At 39.5% G+C, this 19,595-nt stretch overlaps 3 protein-coding genes across 27 annotated transcripts in view; 1 reads left to right on the top strand and 2 right to left on the bottom strand.

The window, feature by feature from the left end:
* Nucleotides 1-7,197, bottom strand: part of STXBP4 (syntaxin binding protein 4) — a 242,518-nt gene extending 235,321 nt beyond the window's left edge. For 4 of the 7 annotated variants that reach the window (XR_010153343.1, XR_010153342.1, XR_010153344.1 and 1 more), the window contains exon 1: nucleotides 6,807-7,197. Coding sequence is in view for 2 of the 7 variants with exons in the window: in XM_054671246.2 (XP_054527221.1) it covers nucleotides 6,807-6,916 (110 nt within the window). In the remaining 5 variants the exon portion in view is untranslated. The remainder of the gene's footprint in view (nucleotides 1-6,806) is intronic. The other 3 variants (XM_054671246.2, XM_054671245.2, XM_009432853.5) reach the window with 2 other exon arrangements.
* The window catches only part of COX11 (cytochrome c oxidase copper chaperone COX11), a 48,714-nt gene continuing 36,068 nt past the window's right edge, over nucleotides 6,950-19,595 (top strand). For 3 of the 5 annotated variants that reach the window (XR_675388.5, XM_009432855.3, XM_009432854.5), the window contains exons 1-3: nucleotides 6,976-7,341; nucleotides 10,783-10,938; nucleotides 12,208-12,333. Coding sequence is in view for 4 of the 5 variants with exons in the window: in XM_009432855.3 (XP_009431130.2) it covers nucleotides 6,976-7,341; nucleotides 10,783-10,938; nucleotides 12,208-12,333 (648 nt within the window). In the remaining variant the exon portion in view is untranslated. Of the gene's footprint in view, nucleotides 7,342-10,782; nucleotides 10,939-12,207; nucleotides 12,334-12,723; nucleotides 14,431-19,595 lie in introns of those variants that run through there. The other 2 variants (XM_063799875.1, XM_054671258.1) reach the window with 2 other exon arrangements.
* The window catches only part of TOM1L1 (target of myb1 like 1 membrane trafficking protein), a 61,198-nt gene continuing 56,611 nt past the window's right edge, over nucleotides 15,009-19,595 (bottom strand). For 9 of the 15 annotated variants that reach the window (XR_010153345.1, XR_001710997.2, XM_054671251.1 and 6 more), the window contains one exon: nucleotides 15,009-15,070. Coding sequence is in view for 13 of the 15 variants with exons in the window: in XM_054671251.1 (XP_054527226.1) it covers nucleotides 15,010-15,070 (61 nt within the window). In the remaining 2 variants the exon portion in view is untranslated. Of the gene's footprint in view, nucleotides 15,071-15,879; nucleotides 16,003-19,595 lie in introns of all 15 variants that reach the window. The other 6 variants (XM_054671249.2, XM_054671247.1, XM_054671254.1 and 3 more) reach the window with 1 other exon arrangement.

Raw genomic sequence — 19,595 nt, 5'->3', positions numbered from 1 at the left:
TTATCTCTTACCTTTAACCTTCTAAAGGTTAAAAGTAAAGGCTCTAAAGGCTCTCCACTTTTGTACTTTCCCTAGTTTTCTGCCTTTGCCTTTAATCACATAATTAAATCACGTAATTAGACTGTGCTTTGGCCCGAATCATGTGAGACTGTCTGTCAGTGCATTTGAGATATAATATTGTGCCTATATCTGTATCTGCATCTCTATCTATATTTATATCTATTTACATCTTGACCAGGACTGGCTGCATAAATTGCAGGGCCCAATACAAAATGAAAATGCAAGGCCCCATGTTAAATAATTATTAAGAATTTTTAGCAGGGCATGGTGGTATGCGCCTGTAATCCCAGCTACTACTCAGGAGGCTGAGGCAGGAAGATCACTTGAACCTGGGAGGCAGAGGTTGCAGTGAGCCGAGATCATGCCATTGCACTCCAGCCTGGGTGACAGAGTGAGACTCCGTCTCAAAAACAAAAAATAATTTCAAGATGCTGACAGTAGAGCATTAAACAAACACAGGGCTTATCTAAGTGGGGTAGGAATCAGGACTTGGAACCAAACTGAGGATCAGCTAAAAAGTTCCTGGATAGAAGCAGCTTTCCAGAAGACATGGCCACCAGTGTGCCACATCAGTTTACTATCGCCATGGCAACACACAGATCTTACCACCCCTTTCCATGGCAATGACCCTATGAACTGGAAGTTACCACACTCATCCTAGAAATTTCTGCATAAACTGTCCCTTAATTTGCATATAATTAAAAGTGGGTATAACTATGAGTGCAAAACTGCCTCTAAGCTGCTATTTTGGGCAGAGTGCCTATGGGGTAGCCCCTTTCTGCAAGAAGCAGTCTCTCTGCTGCTTACTGTACAATGCCACTTCAATAAAAGTTGCTGTTTAACACCACCAGCTTGCCCTGGAATTCTTTTCTAGGCCAAGCCAAGAACCCTCCTGGGCTAAGCCCCAATTTGGGGGCTTGAGTGTCCTACATCATAAGTGAGGGGCCCTTTTAAGAGTAGGGCCTTGTGTGACTGCACAGGTCATATTTTCATGAAGCTGGCCCTGATCTTGATAAACATTACTTGAATTAATAAATGCCTTCTATTGATAAATGATTTCTGTTTTCCTTTCATATTATCTGTCAATCATATAAACTTAATCAAGAGCTTTTAAACAGAGTAGTTCCTCAAAAAGATGGCACAGAGGCCGCTGCCAGAAAATAAGAAACTAGGGTATCAAAACTGACTGAGACGACTTCAGGGCATTATTGTGCACTAATTGGAAAACAATGATTACCCTGCCTTTTCTTAAGCAAACACCATATATTTGTACTTACTATTTATTCAAATACATTATTCTTATTCTTTTAGATACAAGTATTGTGATAAATAGCTACCAAATAAACAGTTGTGAGTATTGTCAGAATTATTGTTAGGTATTTCACATCGTTAAATGGATTCAGGAGCTTTATCAGGAAAACCACTAGAAAATACAGTTCAGTGACGACCACCATATTAAGACTGAAGTCCCAATTTCCTTAACTTATGTTATGGATTAATAATACCAAAATTTAAAATAATACATCTTTATAATCCATAGAAAGCCTAAAAATCAATAATCAGATAAGAAAACATTATGTGAATATCAAAATGGCTTATATGAAAAATAACTTATATAACTTACTTTACCTAATATATAAAATTGGACATGATTATAGCTAACCAGAAAGAGTTTACAAGGTTTAACTGTTTATTGCTGAAGAATAATGTTGCAAATTAAAGGTGTCAAATCTGAAATGTCAGTCCAGCTCTTGATATTTAAAATGTGTAATTAACACCTCTACCTACAAAACAGGGTTGGATTAGCCCTGCCCTGAAGAGCTCTCATTCCATTCATGGTATAATCCATTATTTGGCATTAGTTATCGTAACAGTTTATGTATTATTACAAGCACACTCAGACTCACAAAAATTGCAGCCCAGGTTTATGCATTCATTTAAAGCTTTAGAGAAAAAAATATTCATTTCGGCATCTCCCAATGTTATATTGTTATTGTATCTATGCATATTGACAGACCTTTCATCATCATAAGAACTCCTTGTATCCAGGTTATAACCTCGGTCTCTGACCCCAATCCTACTATGCTCAACTCTGTCTAAGCTGTTTGCTCTAGCTTAGAAATAACTTCAAATATGCCATCTTACAAATAGGCATCTAACCACGTTAATGATGATTTTTACCTGAGACAAAAGTAAAGAAATATTTCCTAATATAGAAAAGAAAGGCTTCAGTGTTTTTGTTGTTGTTTTGTTGTCATCCATTGCAAAGCTGCTTTCTACAAGACGCAGTAAAAATAGCAAGTTGTAAGGAGTCAGAAAAAATCCAGGCTTAAACTCCAGCTCTGCCACTACCCAACCGATTAGGCTTGGACAAGTTAACTCATCATTCTAAGCCTGCTTCCCCTGTCCATGCGCTAAGCTTGGGAAAAGGGTAGGTGAAAGGGCCTATGTGTCTAGAACCAAACTTCCTAACTGGCCTTTCCTCCTTCCTCCTACCCTTTCTAAAATGTCTGGAGCTGAACTTCCTAAATACACTTTTCTCTTTCTTTCTTCCTCGTCACTTTTGTCTTGCTGAGTTTTTGGATGGTGTCCGGTGGGCAGCATATTTAATACTCAGCTTTGGGCTGACATACCAGGCAGAGATGAATTCACTTTTCTAGGGCCAAGCTTTCAGCCACAGTAATTTGCTTACATATGGGGGGAATTGAGCAAGTAAGTACATACACTGAAGATAAAGGTAGCCAGATTTCCTGCTGTTGAACACACATATGCACACTTGTTTATACACACAAATTTTCTAGGGTCTCTGCTGAGAAAGGCTAGTAATGAACACTTCTAGTGCTCAGAGTTTTTTCTAAATGCCACTTTCCACTAAAGAAACCAAAATTCGTGGCAGAAAAGGCTGATTCCAAGGCAGGTCAGGAAAATACAAGATAAGCATGGCACATTGTTGTGCCAGAAAATAAGGAAGTGATGAAAGAATGATGGAAACATGTCATAAAGGGGCTTCTATTGGCTAAGTCTAAGAAAATTTGAAATCAGAATTAAAAAATAATAGTAATAAATTGATTAAAATTTGAATTCATGAGTCTATACTGATGTAAACAAATAAACAAGAAATATATGGTATAGCAAGGAAAACTCTACCTTACAGTAAAATGCCAACTAATAAATCTAGAAGGACTGATAACATTAGAAAATTGTCATTTGGCATCCATCACAGTGATAACAGATTCAAACAACAAGCATCAGTGGAGAAATCTGGCAGGAGAAAATATGATGAGAAACAATATTTACAGTCTCAAAGCTTCTCCCTACAAAACACAAAGATTCTCCCCACAAAACACACATTGCCTATTAATTTATGAATGTGACATATTTCCTAATTCACCTTGTAACAGAGAAACCTGGCAGACCCAATCTTAAAGAAACAGAAGTTAACATCATGAAGCCATGGAATAAATTGAGATCATGTGATGCCTAAGAGGACTCACTGATTGAAGCACAGCATCTCCTCTAAGATATTCCTGTCAAGGGGTCACAAACATGAGGAAACATCAGACAGACCTATACTGAGGAACATTTAATCACGTAACCAGCCTGTATTCCTCAAAAATGTCAAAGTCATGAAAGATAAGGCTGGGTGCGGTGGCTCATGCCTGTAATCCCAGCACTGTGGGAGACCAAGACCACCTAAGGCCAGGAGTTTGAAACCAGCCTGAGCAACCCAGCAAGATCTTGTCTCTCAAAAAAAAAAAAAAAAAGAAAAAAGAAAAAAAAGAAAGAAAAAGACAAGAAAAGACTGGCAACTATTCCAGATTGAAGAAGACTGAAGAGGCATGACAACTAAAATCAACGAGTAATCCTGGATTAAATCCTAGATCTAAAATGGAAATGATTGGGACAAATGGGGTAATTTATGTAGAGTCCATGAATAACATGATGTAAAGAATTTAATATATATCCCCCAAAATCCATATGTTGAAGCCCTAACCCCTCAATGTAGCTGTATTTGGATTAGGAAGTAATTACGGTTGAATGAGGTCATAAGGGTGGGAACCTGATCTCATGGGATTGGTGTCCTTATAAGAGACATAAGAGCTCATTTACTCCAATCTATGTAAGGTCACAGCAAGATGGTAGATGTCACAAGCCAGGGAGACCCCTCACCAGGAAGTGAATCAGTTGATACATTGATCTTTGACTTTCCAGCCTTCAGAACTTTGAGAAACAAGTATTTCTGTTGTTTAAGCAACCAGTCTGTGGTATTTTGCTATTGGTAGTCCAAGCTGACTACATATGGTAATACTGGGTAAATATTAACTTACTGATTTTGATGCCTGCTCTGTGGTTTGGAAGGAGAAAGTGTTCTTGTAATAGGAAATAAACAAGTAAGTATGCAGATAAAGACTGAAGAATCTTCATCATTCTCTAATCTTGGTGAAGGGTATACAAGAAATTTGAGTACTATTATGTTACAGAAATATTTTAAATCGTTTAATATGTTTGTTAATTGGACATTGAACTAAATTATGTTCTACACATTTCATTCAAAATATAAGTAAAAAACCAAAATATTTTAGTTGTCATTCAGAAGTATTTCATAAACATGAACTGTCATTTCACATTATCATACTAAGATCAGATACGATGCATATTTTCTTTTATTAAAGTAGAAAGCTACAAAGACCAACACCACTTCATTGCTATCAATATCACTGTACATAAGAGTTTCATTTTGCAATTATCATACAAAAAATAAAATACTGGAGTCCAAGACAAAGACTGTATACTGACATATATTTATACTGCTACCTGGAGCTACAAAGAAGGGGTGCCTGGAGAAACAGAATGGTGAGCGGAAATGTACTGTTGGTGTCAAGGATTTCAGTCTATGCTGTAAGAAAATTAAACTTTGAGAAATCTCATCCTAGAAGAGCTGAGAATCTGGTACAAGAACCAAGGTGCATGCAGATGAAAAAGATTTTCAAACATTGTCATCACACAATATGAATAAATGTGTAGAATCATGGAGACCTGAAATTTTTGAGACAGTATGCCAGAGTATAGAAAGAAGTCAGAAGGTATTTGTATTTTATTGCTTCTGCAATTTTCTGGCCCTGTGACCACAAGTTAATCAATTACTCACTCAAGGTGACCATCATCACTTATGTGGACTACTGCAATTGCTTCCTAATTGTTCTACTTCCATTCCTCCCCCTACCTTTAATCCATTCTCCACAAAGTAATCAATATCTTTTCAAAAATGTGAGTCAGATCACATCACTCGTATGCGTCAAACATTCCAATAGCTTCCTATTAAGAATAAAATCCAAACCCTTGGACATGGCTTAAAAGGCTGGTATTACCAGGCCTTTGTTACCTGTTCTGACCCCATTTCCTACCACTTTCCACTCTGCTATGTTGGGAACACAGTGGCCTTCTTTGTGCTCTTCAATCATTCTATCTCTTTCCTTCCCCTGGGCCTTTGCTTGGCCTGGAATTGTTATTGAGTAGGTAGCTCCTTATCATCGTTCAGGTCTAAACTCAAATGTCACCTCTTCAAAAGGTCCTTACTTTACTACCCCTTCTCATGACTGTCAATCATACTATGTTACTCCATTGTCTTCACTGCAATGATTGTTATCTGAAATTCCCTTATTTCGGTAACTGTTACTTGATTATTTTCTGAGTCCCTCAGCAGAAAGGACACTCCATCACTGAAGTGATCTCCCGACTTGTTCTGTGCTATAGCGCCAGCAGGTCGATTGGTGTCAGGCCCACAGTTGAGAGGGCAATAAATAAATAAAATGTCGAATGACTAGTTAAAATTTCTCAGGCCTCCAAGTTCCTCATCCACATAGTGGGGATAATTATACCTGCTCTGGCCATTAGAAATGGCCACGTAGCAAGTAGAAATACAGCCTAACTTTTAACTACATTCTTACTATGCCTCAGTCATCATGAAAGACGTTATATGAATATTATTCATTTACTGTTCTGACTTCCATTTTACAAGTAAGGACACCAGGTCTTAGAGGACAAGTGACTGACCTACCTAAGGGCACAGGGCCATGGTGAGGACCCGGGTAAAAATCCAGAACCCCCTAACCTCAGAACCTGAGCTCTTAACTGCTATTTTATAGTTTCTAGAAAGATGCTTCCTTCTGACACAGTAAAATCCGCTATGCTGTCTGCCTCCCTCGAGTTTGTCCTGTGGGACAACTGAAGAAAGCTATTACATCCTCCCACGGGGTTCGTTTCTTTCAGTCTCTCCTTAAATGGCCCTCCTATCCTGGTCACTCTCTCCAGAACAAACTTCAGCGTGACAGCCTCCCTCCTGCTCCAGCTGTGGTGCTTTCCACTGGGCAAGTTGTAAGGGGCATCAGAGCAGGGGAAGCCGACTGCCCACGGGCTGAGAAAATGCAGGTGTCGTGGGTGCCCATGAGGGCTGCGGTTAACGCAGCAAGGCTCCCTGAGAGAGGTGATACTTGAACTAAGTCCAGGGCAGTGAGCACAGGAGCCAGCGGCCAAGGGACACCAGGAGAAAAGACCGCGGGACAGCGTCGCCGGGGCTGCCGGGTCGAGACAAAGGCTGGTGGAGTTTAAATAAAGACCACAGACACAACCCCAAGTGATGGCAGGCTTGCACGCGGACGGGCGAAACGCATTTTCCTAAACGTTAAGAGACGTTCTGGCGAGAAGCGAAGTGGGAGGAACAGTCACAAAGCAAAAAGCAAACTTACCCGTAATCTGGCAACCCGGCCTCCGTAGCCCGACCGCAAGCGCTGCCACCTGAGGAGCCTGGTAGCCAAGGCAGCGGCAGGCTCAACCCAGATCTCGCGAGACGGAGCATGCCTCGCGAGATTTGACCTCTCGTCCCGGAGAGGCCGGTGGGTGTTAGTTCAGAGGGTTATGGGAGGGCTCTGGCGTCCTGCATGGAGGGGCGTCGCTTTCTGTGGCTGGCGCTGGATCCACCCTGGGTCTCCAACCAGGGCTGCAGAGAGGGTAGAGCCGTTTCTTAGGCCAGAGTGGAGTGGGACAGGAGGTGCCGAGAGAGGACTGAGGTGGCTTGGGACATGGAAGCGCTGCAGCCTTCGAGTCCGGCATCCAGCATTGCAGCCGCCGCGGCGGCCTAAGAGCTCGAACCCTTTCACGCGCGCGCAGGAGGAGGAGCGGCGGCGGCAGAACAAGACGACCCTCACTTACGTGGCCGCTGTCGCCGTGGGCATGCTGGGGGCGTCCTACGCTGCCGTACCCCTTTATCGCCTCTATTGCCAGGTAGGGGCCGGCGCCGCCCGCAGGGTGGCGCAGACGCGAGAGGTGGGGGTGCAAGACAAATCCCGGGACAAGCCCTCGCTCTGCGGGTCGTAGGTGGAAGAGGTTTCCGATATTATCTACCTAAGAGGAGAGAGGTTCAAAACAGTCACTTAACACCCAAAGTCACCAAAGAAATTGGTGGCAAAACTGCAAGTAGCACCCAGTTCTTCTTAGTGATTGTGCTTATACCATGCTGCAGAGTGAAACCCCTGATCTATGAACTGCACCTCGCCAAAAAAAAAAAAAAAAAAAGGTCCGCAGCCTCTAACCGGGTATCTAGCAGTCTGCCTTACCCTCCTGCGCACACACGCTTTTAAAATGTATATTATTCATACATTCACTCTGCAAACCACATGTGGTTTATGTGCTAAGGGTAACTCTGGAAATTGGACTACTCGTGTTTCTTGGTCTTAAACTGGGATTAGCAGTTCCTCCGTACAAAGAGGCATGAATTAGGCCTTTGAGGCTCTCTCGCCCCACCCATGTTAATATATAACTGTAATGTACTTAACCTGGAAACTGTTAAGTACATTGCAGCGGTTCTGGGAGTGTGGCGCCCAGGACCGGCAGCATCAGCATCACTCGGGAACCTGTTGAAAGTGCAAATTCTAGGGCCCGACTCCAGGACTGAGTCAGAAACACGGGGTGGGGGGGGGGGGGCGGGGAGAAGAAGGTGAGTGGGACCAGCACTCTATATTTTAGTAAGTCCTGTAGTTGATTTTGAGGCCAAGTTTTGAGAACCACAGGCAAAGACAAGTTTCACGTATTTTAGAGATTTCTCCTTTGTTCTTAGCTAATAATTTGCAGCTTTGGCTGGGCATTAGGATCACCTATGGAGCTTAACGTTAAATACACGTTCCAGGGATCCCCTACCCCAGAGATTCTGGTTAGGAAGTCTAGGGTAGGGACAGGAATTTCGGCTTAAAAATCATGCCACAAGTGATTCAGTAAGTGTTTAAGATAGTGGCTCCCAAAATTCATTGTACAGCAACATTGGGAATCACCTGGACAGCTTCTAAAAATCCACACACATTACCCATTTTATCACAGGGCCACAGTGGGAACCAGGCATCAGTAATTGTCAAGTATGTTTTAGGTGATTCCAGCGTGCAGGAAAGTTTGGGAATTGTTTTTTTTAACACCATGACTGGTATTCTTAGCTGGAGTTCACTCTTTCCGTGTGTGTGTGTGTGTGTGTGTGTGTGTGTGCACGTTTATTTAAATTTGTAGAGACGAGGTCTCCCTATGTTGCTCAGGCTGGTCTCAACTCCTGGGCTCAAGTGACCCTCCTGCCTTGGCCTCCCAAAGTGCTGGGATTACAGGTGTGAGCCACCATGCCCAGCCTGTGGAAATCAATTTACCTTTCTTTTAGATGATGAAGCAGAAGACAAAAGGACTTTTCTTTTCTGGCATAGTCTCCTAATGCCAGCATTTATGTGGGAATGTGCAATAGTTGATTTTGAGGATGAGTATAGAATGTGAATTACTTTTCATCAGAGACCAAGCCCAAGCATAAATTCTAAAACTACCAGTTGGTTAAATCATAAGCAGAACTGAATCCAAATCAGCAAATCTAGATCCTTCTCAGACCGCCAGGGACTGGAGGAGAGTGATTTTTGCCCCTCAGGGAACATTTAGCGATGTGTGAAGACATTTTTGGTTGTCACAACATGGAGGTGGGGGTATAGGGTACTACTGGCATCTAATAGGTAGAGGCTAGGAATGCTACTAAATAACCAACAAAGCACTGCCTCACCCCCAAACAACAAAAAATTATTCAGCCCAAAATGTCCATAGTTCTAAGATTGAGAAACCCTGCCCCAAACTGAAATAATTGATAATATTGCGTGTGAAATGTGCCCACATGCAATCATAGATCAGGAAGCCAAATGTAATTTGTAATCTATCAGGTTCTTAGAGCTAGTGGCACAACTAGAATAGATACCAGGACATCTTTTTAGTGCTGTTTTCTAGTCTTTTTGTCTATTTTACTTTAGGCATTGAACTTAGAAATTTGAAGAACCCATATTCAAAGACTATATTGGAATCTTTATTGAGGGAGGACACTTAAAAGTATTTTTATTTCAGTGACTTAAATTTTTTAGGAAAAGAAGTTACATCTTAAACACAGCACTCAGGCAGAAGGATAAACAAGGATAAAGGCTTGCCCTCTGATGCATCTTTTAGGGATATGATGTAATTCAGTAATGTTGCATGGCAGTCAAATGAAGTTAGTTGACTTGCGTAACAAACAGAGGATGCTAAAACACTGTATCTTGCTGGGAGTCTTCCCCTAGCCTCAAATTTGTTTTTTGGTTTTTTTTCCTAGCATAGTAACAGGCAAATTATCCAGAAATCAGAATTCTGGCAACCTCAAGTATCAGAAGAAAGATGACCTTGGAAGTAAGGGCGTTGTTTTTTTCTTTTGAGATGGAGTCTTGTTCTGTTGCCCAGGCTGGAGTGCAGTGGTGTGATCTCGGCTCACTGCAACCTCCGCCTCCCGGGTTCAAGCAATTCTGCCTCAGCCTCCCGAGTAGACCTGGGACTACAGGCGCGTGTCACCACGCCCGGCTAATTTTTTTCTATTTTTAGTAGAGACGGGGGTTCACTGTGTTAGCCAGGATGGTCTCCATCTCCTGACCTCATGATCCGCCCCCCGTGGCTTCCCAAAGTGCTGGGTAAGGGCTTTTTTTTAAAGTGATGTCAAGGAAATAACTGTCATGAATAAAAGAAATGTCAGACACAAATACTCTTGATGCCCTATGATTATTTCTGTGGCCATAGGGATTAGGTACTCTGATTAGTGATTTATATAAAAGCTCTACTATACAGAGAAGTACAGAAAAGATTCAAAAACATTAACCAACGTGGGAAAATAGCTATGATACCTTAGAAAAGCAGAATGTTAATAAAAGTGAAGCTACAATCTTATTTGGATTATAAAAGCTGTGATATGGAAAAGGACCAGATAGGAATATGGAAAAATTGAATTAAGTATTTTCATTGGAATTATAAGGTCATGGGTAAATTTTATTTCTATTAATGAAATACTAGCAATAAAGGGAAATGTGTTTTTTATAAATGGCTATGCTGGAAATTGTGAGTTCGACTATCAGTGATAATAGTTGACTTATCTAGTGAACCTGCTTTTCCCAGACTCATTTTTGACCATGCCAGGTAACCAAAGGATTGCTGAAAAATAGGAATGACTTTAACAAATACAGGCTCATGACATCCCAAAAGTAGTCAGACTCTTGACACAGTTACAGAAATGGTCAGTTACCATATGTAAACTTGGCTCCAAATGGATTATAAATACTACATTGTTTTTAAACTTTTATCAAATAAATAGGTCATCAACACCTAAAAGTATTGTTTAACATATTTGATATCTTTTTCTAGACTACTGGACTTGGAGGATCAGCAGTTGCAGGTCATGCCTCAGACAAGATTGAAAACATGGTGCCTGTTAAAGATCGAATCATTAAAATTAGCTTTAATGCAGATGTGCATGCAAGTCTCCAGTGGAACTTTAGACCTCAGCAAACAGAAATATATGTAAGTGACTAACCAGTCATTAAAAGATTACTTTATTAATGTAAATTCCTTTCTTTCATCACTTAAACTGTCAGAGGACTAATTTTAACACTATGATTCTAATAAAACATGGCATTTTCCCTTGTTCCAAATTGACTTTTACTATCATGTAACTTAAAAGTTAAAGTATAAATTCTGTTACATTAGGTGTAAAGCACTATCAAAAAGTAGTCTATGGGAATAAAAAAATTTATAGTAATGGAACCTGTCAGTATTTTGAAATTAAGTTTAGATGAGTGAAACAGTTGGGAGTAGCAGTAACCGTCAGGCTATATAGCTTCCTGACTTTTCCTCAGGCATAGAAGACATGGGAAAAATGTGGAAAAGCATTGGTTACAATGAGTAGTTTACTGGTTTATATCAAAAGTATCCCTGTCCTTCTAAAAGAAAACAAATTGAGGGCCTTTGAAATAATCAATAAGTAGTAAATAGTTATGTTATACTCCAGTGAGACTGAGACTATACCTAAACGCTTTCCTAAAATTTTAACCAACTGTAAGAAAGATTTTAACTGAAATCTCATTAATTGAGGATTAGCCAGAGTGAGTTAATTTCAACCCATATTGGAAAAGCCTTATAAATATTAGTGCTTGCCCAGTTTAGTAAACATGACTGAATCTCTTAATAAAGATTTTATAGGTTATGATTATGAATCTTATCCAATTACATGGTAGTATACAAAGGTATTAGTGGCTGAATTGGTACAAGTGACAGAATATCCTTTGGAAAATTTTTTTAAGCCTTGCTATTTCCTTATTTTCTCCAAACAAAGTATTAACACTTTGTGGCATAATAAAGGTTCTAGTCAGTCAGTTTTATTCTGATTTTAAGGTAAGTTTAATGTTGGTATCTTTTTAAAAAAAATAGTCAATCATGACATTCAGGTATAAGTGTTACAGAAAAGTTGGGCTAGGGCTGTAATATGATTGGCTTGGACACATTTTAAATAATGTAATTTGCAGATTATTCCTTGAAGACCTCAAATATACAAGAGGACAATTCATAACTAATTATGGATATTAGAACATTGGTTCTTCATTGACATATGCAAGTAAGTTTTTAAACTCGGATATGTTTATGGGTAATATTCACAATTTATTTTGTTGAACCCTACATTAGATTAGGTATTATGGTCTGATGAATAGGCAAAATAATGAGACTAATTTAGCAGGGAAAAGAGGAACTTTGTGAGATTCAAAGTATTGATAATATATATATTCTTTAAAACAGGTGGTGCCAGGAGAGACTGCACTGGCGTTTTACAGAGCTAAGAATCCTACTGACAAACCAGTAATTGGAATTTCTACATACAATATTGTTCCATTTGAAGCTGGACAGTATTTCAATAAAATACAGGTACATCAAAGTGTAAACTTTACAGAATATGATAAAGATACATGAAACGGTTTAGTATGAAACTTAGTGTTTTAGTAGATCTTGTGATTTCTGAAAACGAATTTCTTCTAAACATCAAGCTATTTTTCTTCACTATCTATACCTGCTATGCAGAGATTGAGAACCAAACCAAATGGATATCTGCTTTTAAGATTAGAATTTGTTCTTCATCCTTAAAGCAGAACTCATTGAGATGAAAAGATGCTCTTAATTTATCACAGAACTGTGTGTTTAATAGTATGCTTATTAAAATCACGAAGTGTACTGGAATGCTAAGATAAAAGAACTGTATAGTTTCTGTTATGTAATACGAGAATAGAAATGTTATTAAAATCTTTCTATAATTTCCAGTGCTTCTGTTTTGAAGAACAAAGGCTTAATCCCCAAGAGGAAGTAGATATGCCAGTGTTTTTCTACATTGATCCTGAATTTGCTGAAGATCCAAGAATGATTAAAGTTGATCTTATAACTCTTTCTTACACTTTTTTTGAAGCAAAGGAAGGGCACAAGTTGCCAGTTCCAGGATATAATTGAAGTCAGCAACTAAGTCTTCCTTCAAAGTTGTGATTTTTGGGAAAATCATATATCCTATCTTCTCAAAGGAGAAATATTGTACAATAATATGAAGGCTTATATTTTAAATAATTATTTTTTCTCAACTAATTTATTTCACTTAAAGTTGAGAGAACAAGTTCAGCTTTTATCATAAGAAACTCACATGCCTAGCTAGAATATATGACTGACTATTCAATACCATACTGAAGAGTTTGATACTATTAAAATAAGCCGCTTTGTTTTTTAAATATGCAGGCATGGGTTCAGCTTAATTCCATAATTCCCTTCCAGATTATTAACTCTTCATACTTACAGCAATGAATCTGACAATGTTTTTCAAAAATGTATGCTCAGGGTTATTTGTTTCAGGTCATAGGCTAGAACTTCTGACCATGTTTATTGTGTCTAAAAGAGTTGGTTGCTATTTTCCTTCATTATGAATAGTCAGTATTTTAAAAGCTCAAAGTAGAAGAGGAGTCACTAAGCCCTAACAGCTTGTCCAAAGATTTAAATTCTTATTTCAAATTTGATTTGTCCTTTAAGGTTTAGGGCTATTTTATATTCAGAGTTCTGAATAATTACTTTGAAATTGTAGTATCATAAAATTGAAATAAAATACATCTACTAGGCTGTTAGCCAAAGCATCACCATTACAAGTCCATGAATGTTAAAATGTACAGGTGGGATTGTGAAGATTTACTGACATCAAAAGTTCTTCTGGAAACAAACCTTTGTTAAAAAAAAAAGTATTAAATTATTTTAATAGTGATTTATTTGTCATCAAATGTACAACTTATTCTAAATATTTTCATTTTCTGTGTTCTAAATAGAAATATTAAGTTGCAGTAAAAAGAGAAAAAAAGACTATTTAGCATTACAAAGAATCATATTTAAAGGCTGCCCAATGTAGAGTCTAGTGACCTGTTCAGGACACCTGAAATATAATTAAATGACAATTATCGAGGTTTTAACAATTTATAATTCTAAACCAGAGGATTATAAAGAAGTGCAAATTGACTTTTACATTCAACTTTAGTTAAATGAAGGCACTCAGTATTCTTCCTGAATAATACATTCAGTTTCTCACATTTTATGCTTTCATCTATTCAGAATTATTTCATAGTAAAATAATCTACTCTTATCACAGCTGTGTGACGATTTCTAAATGTAGGAAGGCCTGTGAAACATATATGACACTGCAGTTAAATTGGTTGGCCTAAGGACTAAGTAATTTTTCTTCTGCTAAAGTTTTAAGTATTTGTTCCAAACAAGTTCTGTTGAAATCTCACGCTGTTGTCAGGAATCAGTGTTATCCTGGAACTGTTATTCTATTTAATCTTCATTGTAGCAGAAATGTGCCACCATGGCTTTGACATGTTGGTAGGTATTGTCTTCCAGGCTTCAAAGCTGCACAGAGTCTACGTTTTAGAGAGTTGGCACCTTTGATGTGGTAGTGAGCTGATCATCCACTTTCTTCTAAAATAAAGAAGAAAATGGCCAGTATTCATCCTGTCCTTCTCTTTCCCCATTCCTTGATAACTCTCTTGTCTTTACTGGGAGGCTGGAGAGTCACAGTCTAGTAGAAGAAAGGTAAGAATGTGCTTCTTCCATAGGGGAGGGTATAAGGGGAATAAATAAGTTTTAATAGTTCACTGGTGACCATTAAATAGTAAATACATGGGATTAGTAGTGCTGAAAATAGGAAAAACTCAGACCTATTTGGAGGACTAACGGTAAATGGGTCTACTGGTACCGGTTAACAAGTATTAACTGCATATGAAAGACAAATGCCTGATTTCAGTGCTACTCCTATTGCTCATCTCTTTTGTTAGCATTAATATTTCTATACCATAAACTACTGTATTCCCAAGCCTTATTATTTACAGATGAGAAAATCACAAAGAATGACTCTCATTAGTGAACAATGGTTCAGCACAATTTGAATGATTCAGGGGAACTCATATTTCAAAGTGTCAGACTCAGATGGCCCTTACAAAATATAAATACTAAATATGTAAAGTGATAATTATACTGAAATTATATGGAATATGGAATTAAGTTGTATAAGTTGAAGTCTTTACCTCAGTCACCATCATTTTGAGCTCCTTTGTGCTGGTGAGCATCAATTTCTTCATAAATAGCTCTGAAACAAAGCCATCACAGCAAAAGGGTTATGTATCAATTTCAAAGTGCTATTTTGGTTTTTAACTGCCAGCACTGTAATTAAAAACTGAGCTGGTTTTGGAGTTCAGGCTATATATGAGTAAAAATAAGTCTCTGCCCTGAAGTGTGTATTCTAGTTTATTTAAATTCTAATGTTGCACTTCATTTTTTCTTTTTTTTTTTTGAGACAGAGTCTCACTCTTTTGTCCAGGCTGGAGTGCAATGGTGCTTTCTTGGCTCACTGCAACCTCTGCCTCCCAGGTTCAAGTGATTCTCCTGCCTCAGCCCCGCGAGTAGCTGGGATTACAGGGACACACAACCATGCCCAGCTAATTTTTTTGTATTTTAAGTAGAGATAGGGTTTCACCCTGTTGGCCAGGCTGCTCTCAAACTCCTGACCTCAGGTGATCCACCCGCCTCAGCCTCCCAAAGTGCTGGGATTACAGGTGTGAGCCACCACACCCGGCCTTATTGTTGCAATTCCTATGTCTCTTAAAAGTATGTATTTTATAGAAACAATTAATTTTTTCTTGTGATTGAAATGAGAAATATGGCTCAAATTTGGACAGTTTATGTTTTGCTTAAAAAAACTCCTGAGTTTCTTCTGGTTTCAAACTTTTAAAAAAAATATTAGGACAAGTGCAGTGGCTCACACCTATAATCCCAGCACTCTGGGAGGCTGAGGTGGGTGGATCGCTTGAGTCCAGGATTTTAAGACCAGTATGAACAACATGGCAAAATACCATCTCTACAAAAAACATAAAAATTACCATGTGTGGTGGTACACACCTGTAGTCCCAGGTACTCAGGAAGCTGAGGTCGGAGGATCACTGGAGCCTAGGAGGCGGAGATTGCAGTGAGCTGAGATCGTGCCACTGCATGCCAGCCTGGGCTACAGAGCAAGACTTTCGTCTCAAAAAAAAAAAAAAAAAAAAAAAAAATTAATCTTCCAGCTTATTTAAACTATGTGATTACAGTCCAGACTCCTCAGCCATCTATAGCTCATCACTGTCATTTCTGTACTTTTTTTATGTTGTATTTTTTCAATGACATCCTTCATTCGTTTTTCTTTTTTCTTTTTTTTTTTTTTTTTGAGACAGGGTTTCACTGTCACCCAGGCTGGAGTGCAGTGGTGCAATCATGGCTTTTTGCAGCTTCGACCTCCCAGGTTCAAGTGATCCTTCCACTTCAGCCTCTCAAAATGTTGGGATTAGAGGCATAAGCCACCATGCCGGGCCCATTCAATTCTTTATATGCGTCTTACATATGTCTGTAGCTGGAAAATATACCTGAAAGCACAACATTCATATATACAGTATAGCAAAACATGGCTGAGGAAAAATCTCAAAAATCACAGCGCTATGAAACCATGATCACCAAGTTCATAAGGCCCCAGAATGGTGCTACAATTTTAATGTTTCCCTAAAAAGTTTGGTCTCATCTCCCTCAAAACGATTTCAGTCTTCTTCACTCTCCTCAAACCTCTAAACTCTCTGGTAGAAACTGCATTCTTAATACATTAAATGTCTTGATATGGAAACTTCCTCATTTTCCCATCACTAAATCTTCAAATTTATCTTCATTTGTCCATTATTTCTGTGATCCTGTCTATTCCTGGCTTCTGAAGCACTTGACCCATTCAGTTATTCTTCCCTTCCTGAGTCTTCAACCTCTCCTTCTATGCCAGATCCTATTCTTCAACATTCACAGATTCTCCAGCGTCTCCCATGTCTCCCATTTTATACAAAGTACAGCCTTTAATTCCATCTCTTCTTGTAGTAAATGCCTTAGTATCCTCTAGCTACCAACCCCTTTTTTTTTTTTTTTTTTTTGAGATGGAGTTTCACTCTTGTTTCCCACGCTAGAGTGCAATAGTGGGATCTCAGCTCACTGCAACCTCTACCTCCTGGGTTCAAACGATTCTCCTACCTCATCCTCCCGAGTAGTTGGAATTACAGACACCCGCTACCACGCCTGGCTAATTTTTGTATTTTTACTAGAGACAGGGTTTTGCCATGTTGGCCAGGCTGGTCTCAAACTCCTGACTTCAGGCAATCTGCCTGCCTTGGCCTCCCAAAGTGCTGGGATTATAGGCGTGAGCCACCGTGCCCGGCCCCAAACCCGTTTTCATCACTGCTTCATATTTAAGTTCTAAGAAGTTATCTGCACTTACTGTCTCTACTTAATCTCTCATGTGCTTTTCAAATGCACTGAAATTTGGGTTCTGTCTCCATCAGTCCATCAAAGTAGCTTTTACTAAAATCATCAGTGATCTCCAATCCATTATCTAGTTTTCAGTTCTCATCTTACTTGTCTGCCCCTAGCACTGTTCTTCACAGTTGTACTCACTCCTCTTTGCTTCCAAATTACATTTTCCTCATCTGGTACTGAGCTCCCTGTTAACTTTCTTTACTCTTGGTTTTAGCATTTCCATTTCCTTGAATGTGCCAGAACTCTGTCCTCTGGGTCTTTGTACAGGTTGTTCCTTGGGCCTCCAATACTCATTTCCAAACTTTTCACTTAACTAAGAATTGCGGGCCTCAGCTTTAATGCTACCTGAAGCTTTCTCTAATCCCCATTTAAATTAGTTCTGTTACAAACTTTCAAGTTGCCATATTCTTTCATAACATTAATACAAATTGTAAACATGTATTTGGTGATTTGTCTAATTTCTGTATCCGTGCTACATTTAACCTCTGTGAGGATGAGCATGTTTCTTGTTCAGAATTATAAATTAGTCCAGTCATAGTCCCTGACACATAATATTGAAATTAATGAATCGTGTGTATCTTCATAAACATACTGTTTGTCCTGGTAGAGCAAAAATTGTCAACCTGGGGTTCATGGACAACCAGTGATGTGAAAAAACCCAGTAATTTCCTGCAAGATTCTGTGCTTTTCCTTGGAGAGAAGTCCCTGAATTTCATGGGACTTTCAAAAGAACTGAGACATTCTGACGCCCAGAAAGAAAGACTCATCACAGTGATAAAAGAGTTCCAAAGCTTCACCTCTCCAGCTTTTTACTGTCTCTCCCACCTCCGGTATCTGTGACACTGCCGTATCTACATACAGCAATCTCCTAATTTGAATATAATCAAGAACTTTTCCACTACCTGTTTGGATGGAGAAACTGATAAAAAAACGTTTCTAGAAAGCATACCTAGTTAAGTGCCAGTTTCTTAAACCACTAATATGATCAGTGATATATCTACTATATCAGGCAGAATGACTTAGAGAAATTTCTCAAACCTGAGTTAGGAAAAAATACATAGTGGACTCCTAAGTCCCTTAACATCTGCTCATAAATTAAGTCAACCATTACATTGAGGGATTAAACCAGGGACCAGAATATCAAATGTCTACACATGTCAGCCAAAGAAGAGATGCAGAGGGTTGGGTGGGGCTGGAAGCAGATAGGAGGGGTCTCCAGGGACTATAGGAGTACAATCAACTTGAGTAGTCACCTGCTTTTTTCCCTAAACCCTGTGTGGAATGCAGCCAGCTAGCTGGTTTAAACCAGCTCATGACAGACCTCAGCAATTTACAGATGGATCCCAGTGTACTTTCCTCATTACCATGCTAGTATCTTCACCCTGGCAGATGCTATAGCTTCATTACCATAACATGTGACCTGTGTGCTGAAATAACGACTCACTGCATCTGCACAACTGCAACCCCTCTCCATGCAATGACATACCCTCTTCCCTCTCTATCACCCCATAAAACCCTCCTGTCACTTTCCTGCTTTGGAGACTATGCCCAGTGCTTTATTTGTGACAAGTAATAAAACTCCTATTGCTCAAAGCCTGCATTCTTGGTTGGTTATAGTGGCTCATGCCTATAATCCCAGCACTTTGGAAGGCTGAGGCAGGAGGATTGCTTGAGCCCAGGAGGTCAAAACTAGCCTGGGCAACACAGACCCCCTTCTCTATAAAAAAGAAAAATTTAAAAGGCTGGGCACGGTGGCTTACACCTGTAATCCCAGCACTTTGGGAGGCTGAGGCAGGTAGATGAACTTGAGACCAAGAGTTCGACACCAGCCTGGGCAACATGGCAAAACCCTGTCTCTACTAAAAATACAAAAAATTAGCCAGGCGTGGTGGCACATGCCTGTAGTCCCCAGCTACTCAGGAGGCTGAGGCATGAGCATTGCTTGAGCCTGGGAGGCAGAAGTTGCAGTGAGCCGAGATCACCCCCACTGTACTCCAGCCTAATGACAGAGTGACACTCTGTCTCAAAAAAATAAATTAGCCAGGCATGGTAGCGTACCCCAATAGTCTCAGCTACTCATGAGGCTGAGTAGGGAGGACTGCTTCAACCTGGGAAGTCAAGGTTGCAGTAAGCCATGATCATGCCACTTTATTCTAGTTTGAGTGACACAGTGAGACCCTGTTAAGAAAAAATAATAATAACCTGTGTTCTCATGGAGAGTTGTCTATTACCAGATGAATGAATCTCAGGTTTTTTTAGGGGTAACAAGTCTGGTACCCCAGATGAGACCCAGG

This window comes from Pan troglodytes, chromosome 19 (assembly GCF_028858775.2).
Source record: "Pan troglodytes isolate AG18354 chromosome 19, NHGRI_mPanTro3-v2.0_pri, whole genome shotgun sequence".
Taxonomy (NCBI): Eukaryota; Metazoa; Chordata; class Mammalia; order Primates; family Hominidae; genus Pan; species Pan troglodytes.
This window is presented reverse-complemented; position numbering and strand designations above follow the sequence as displayed.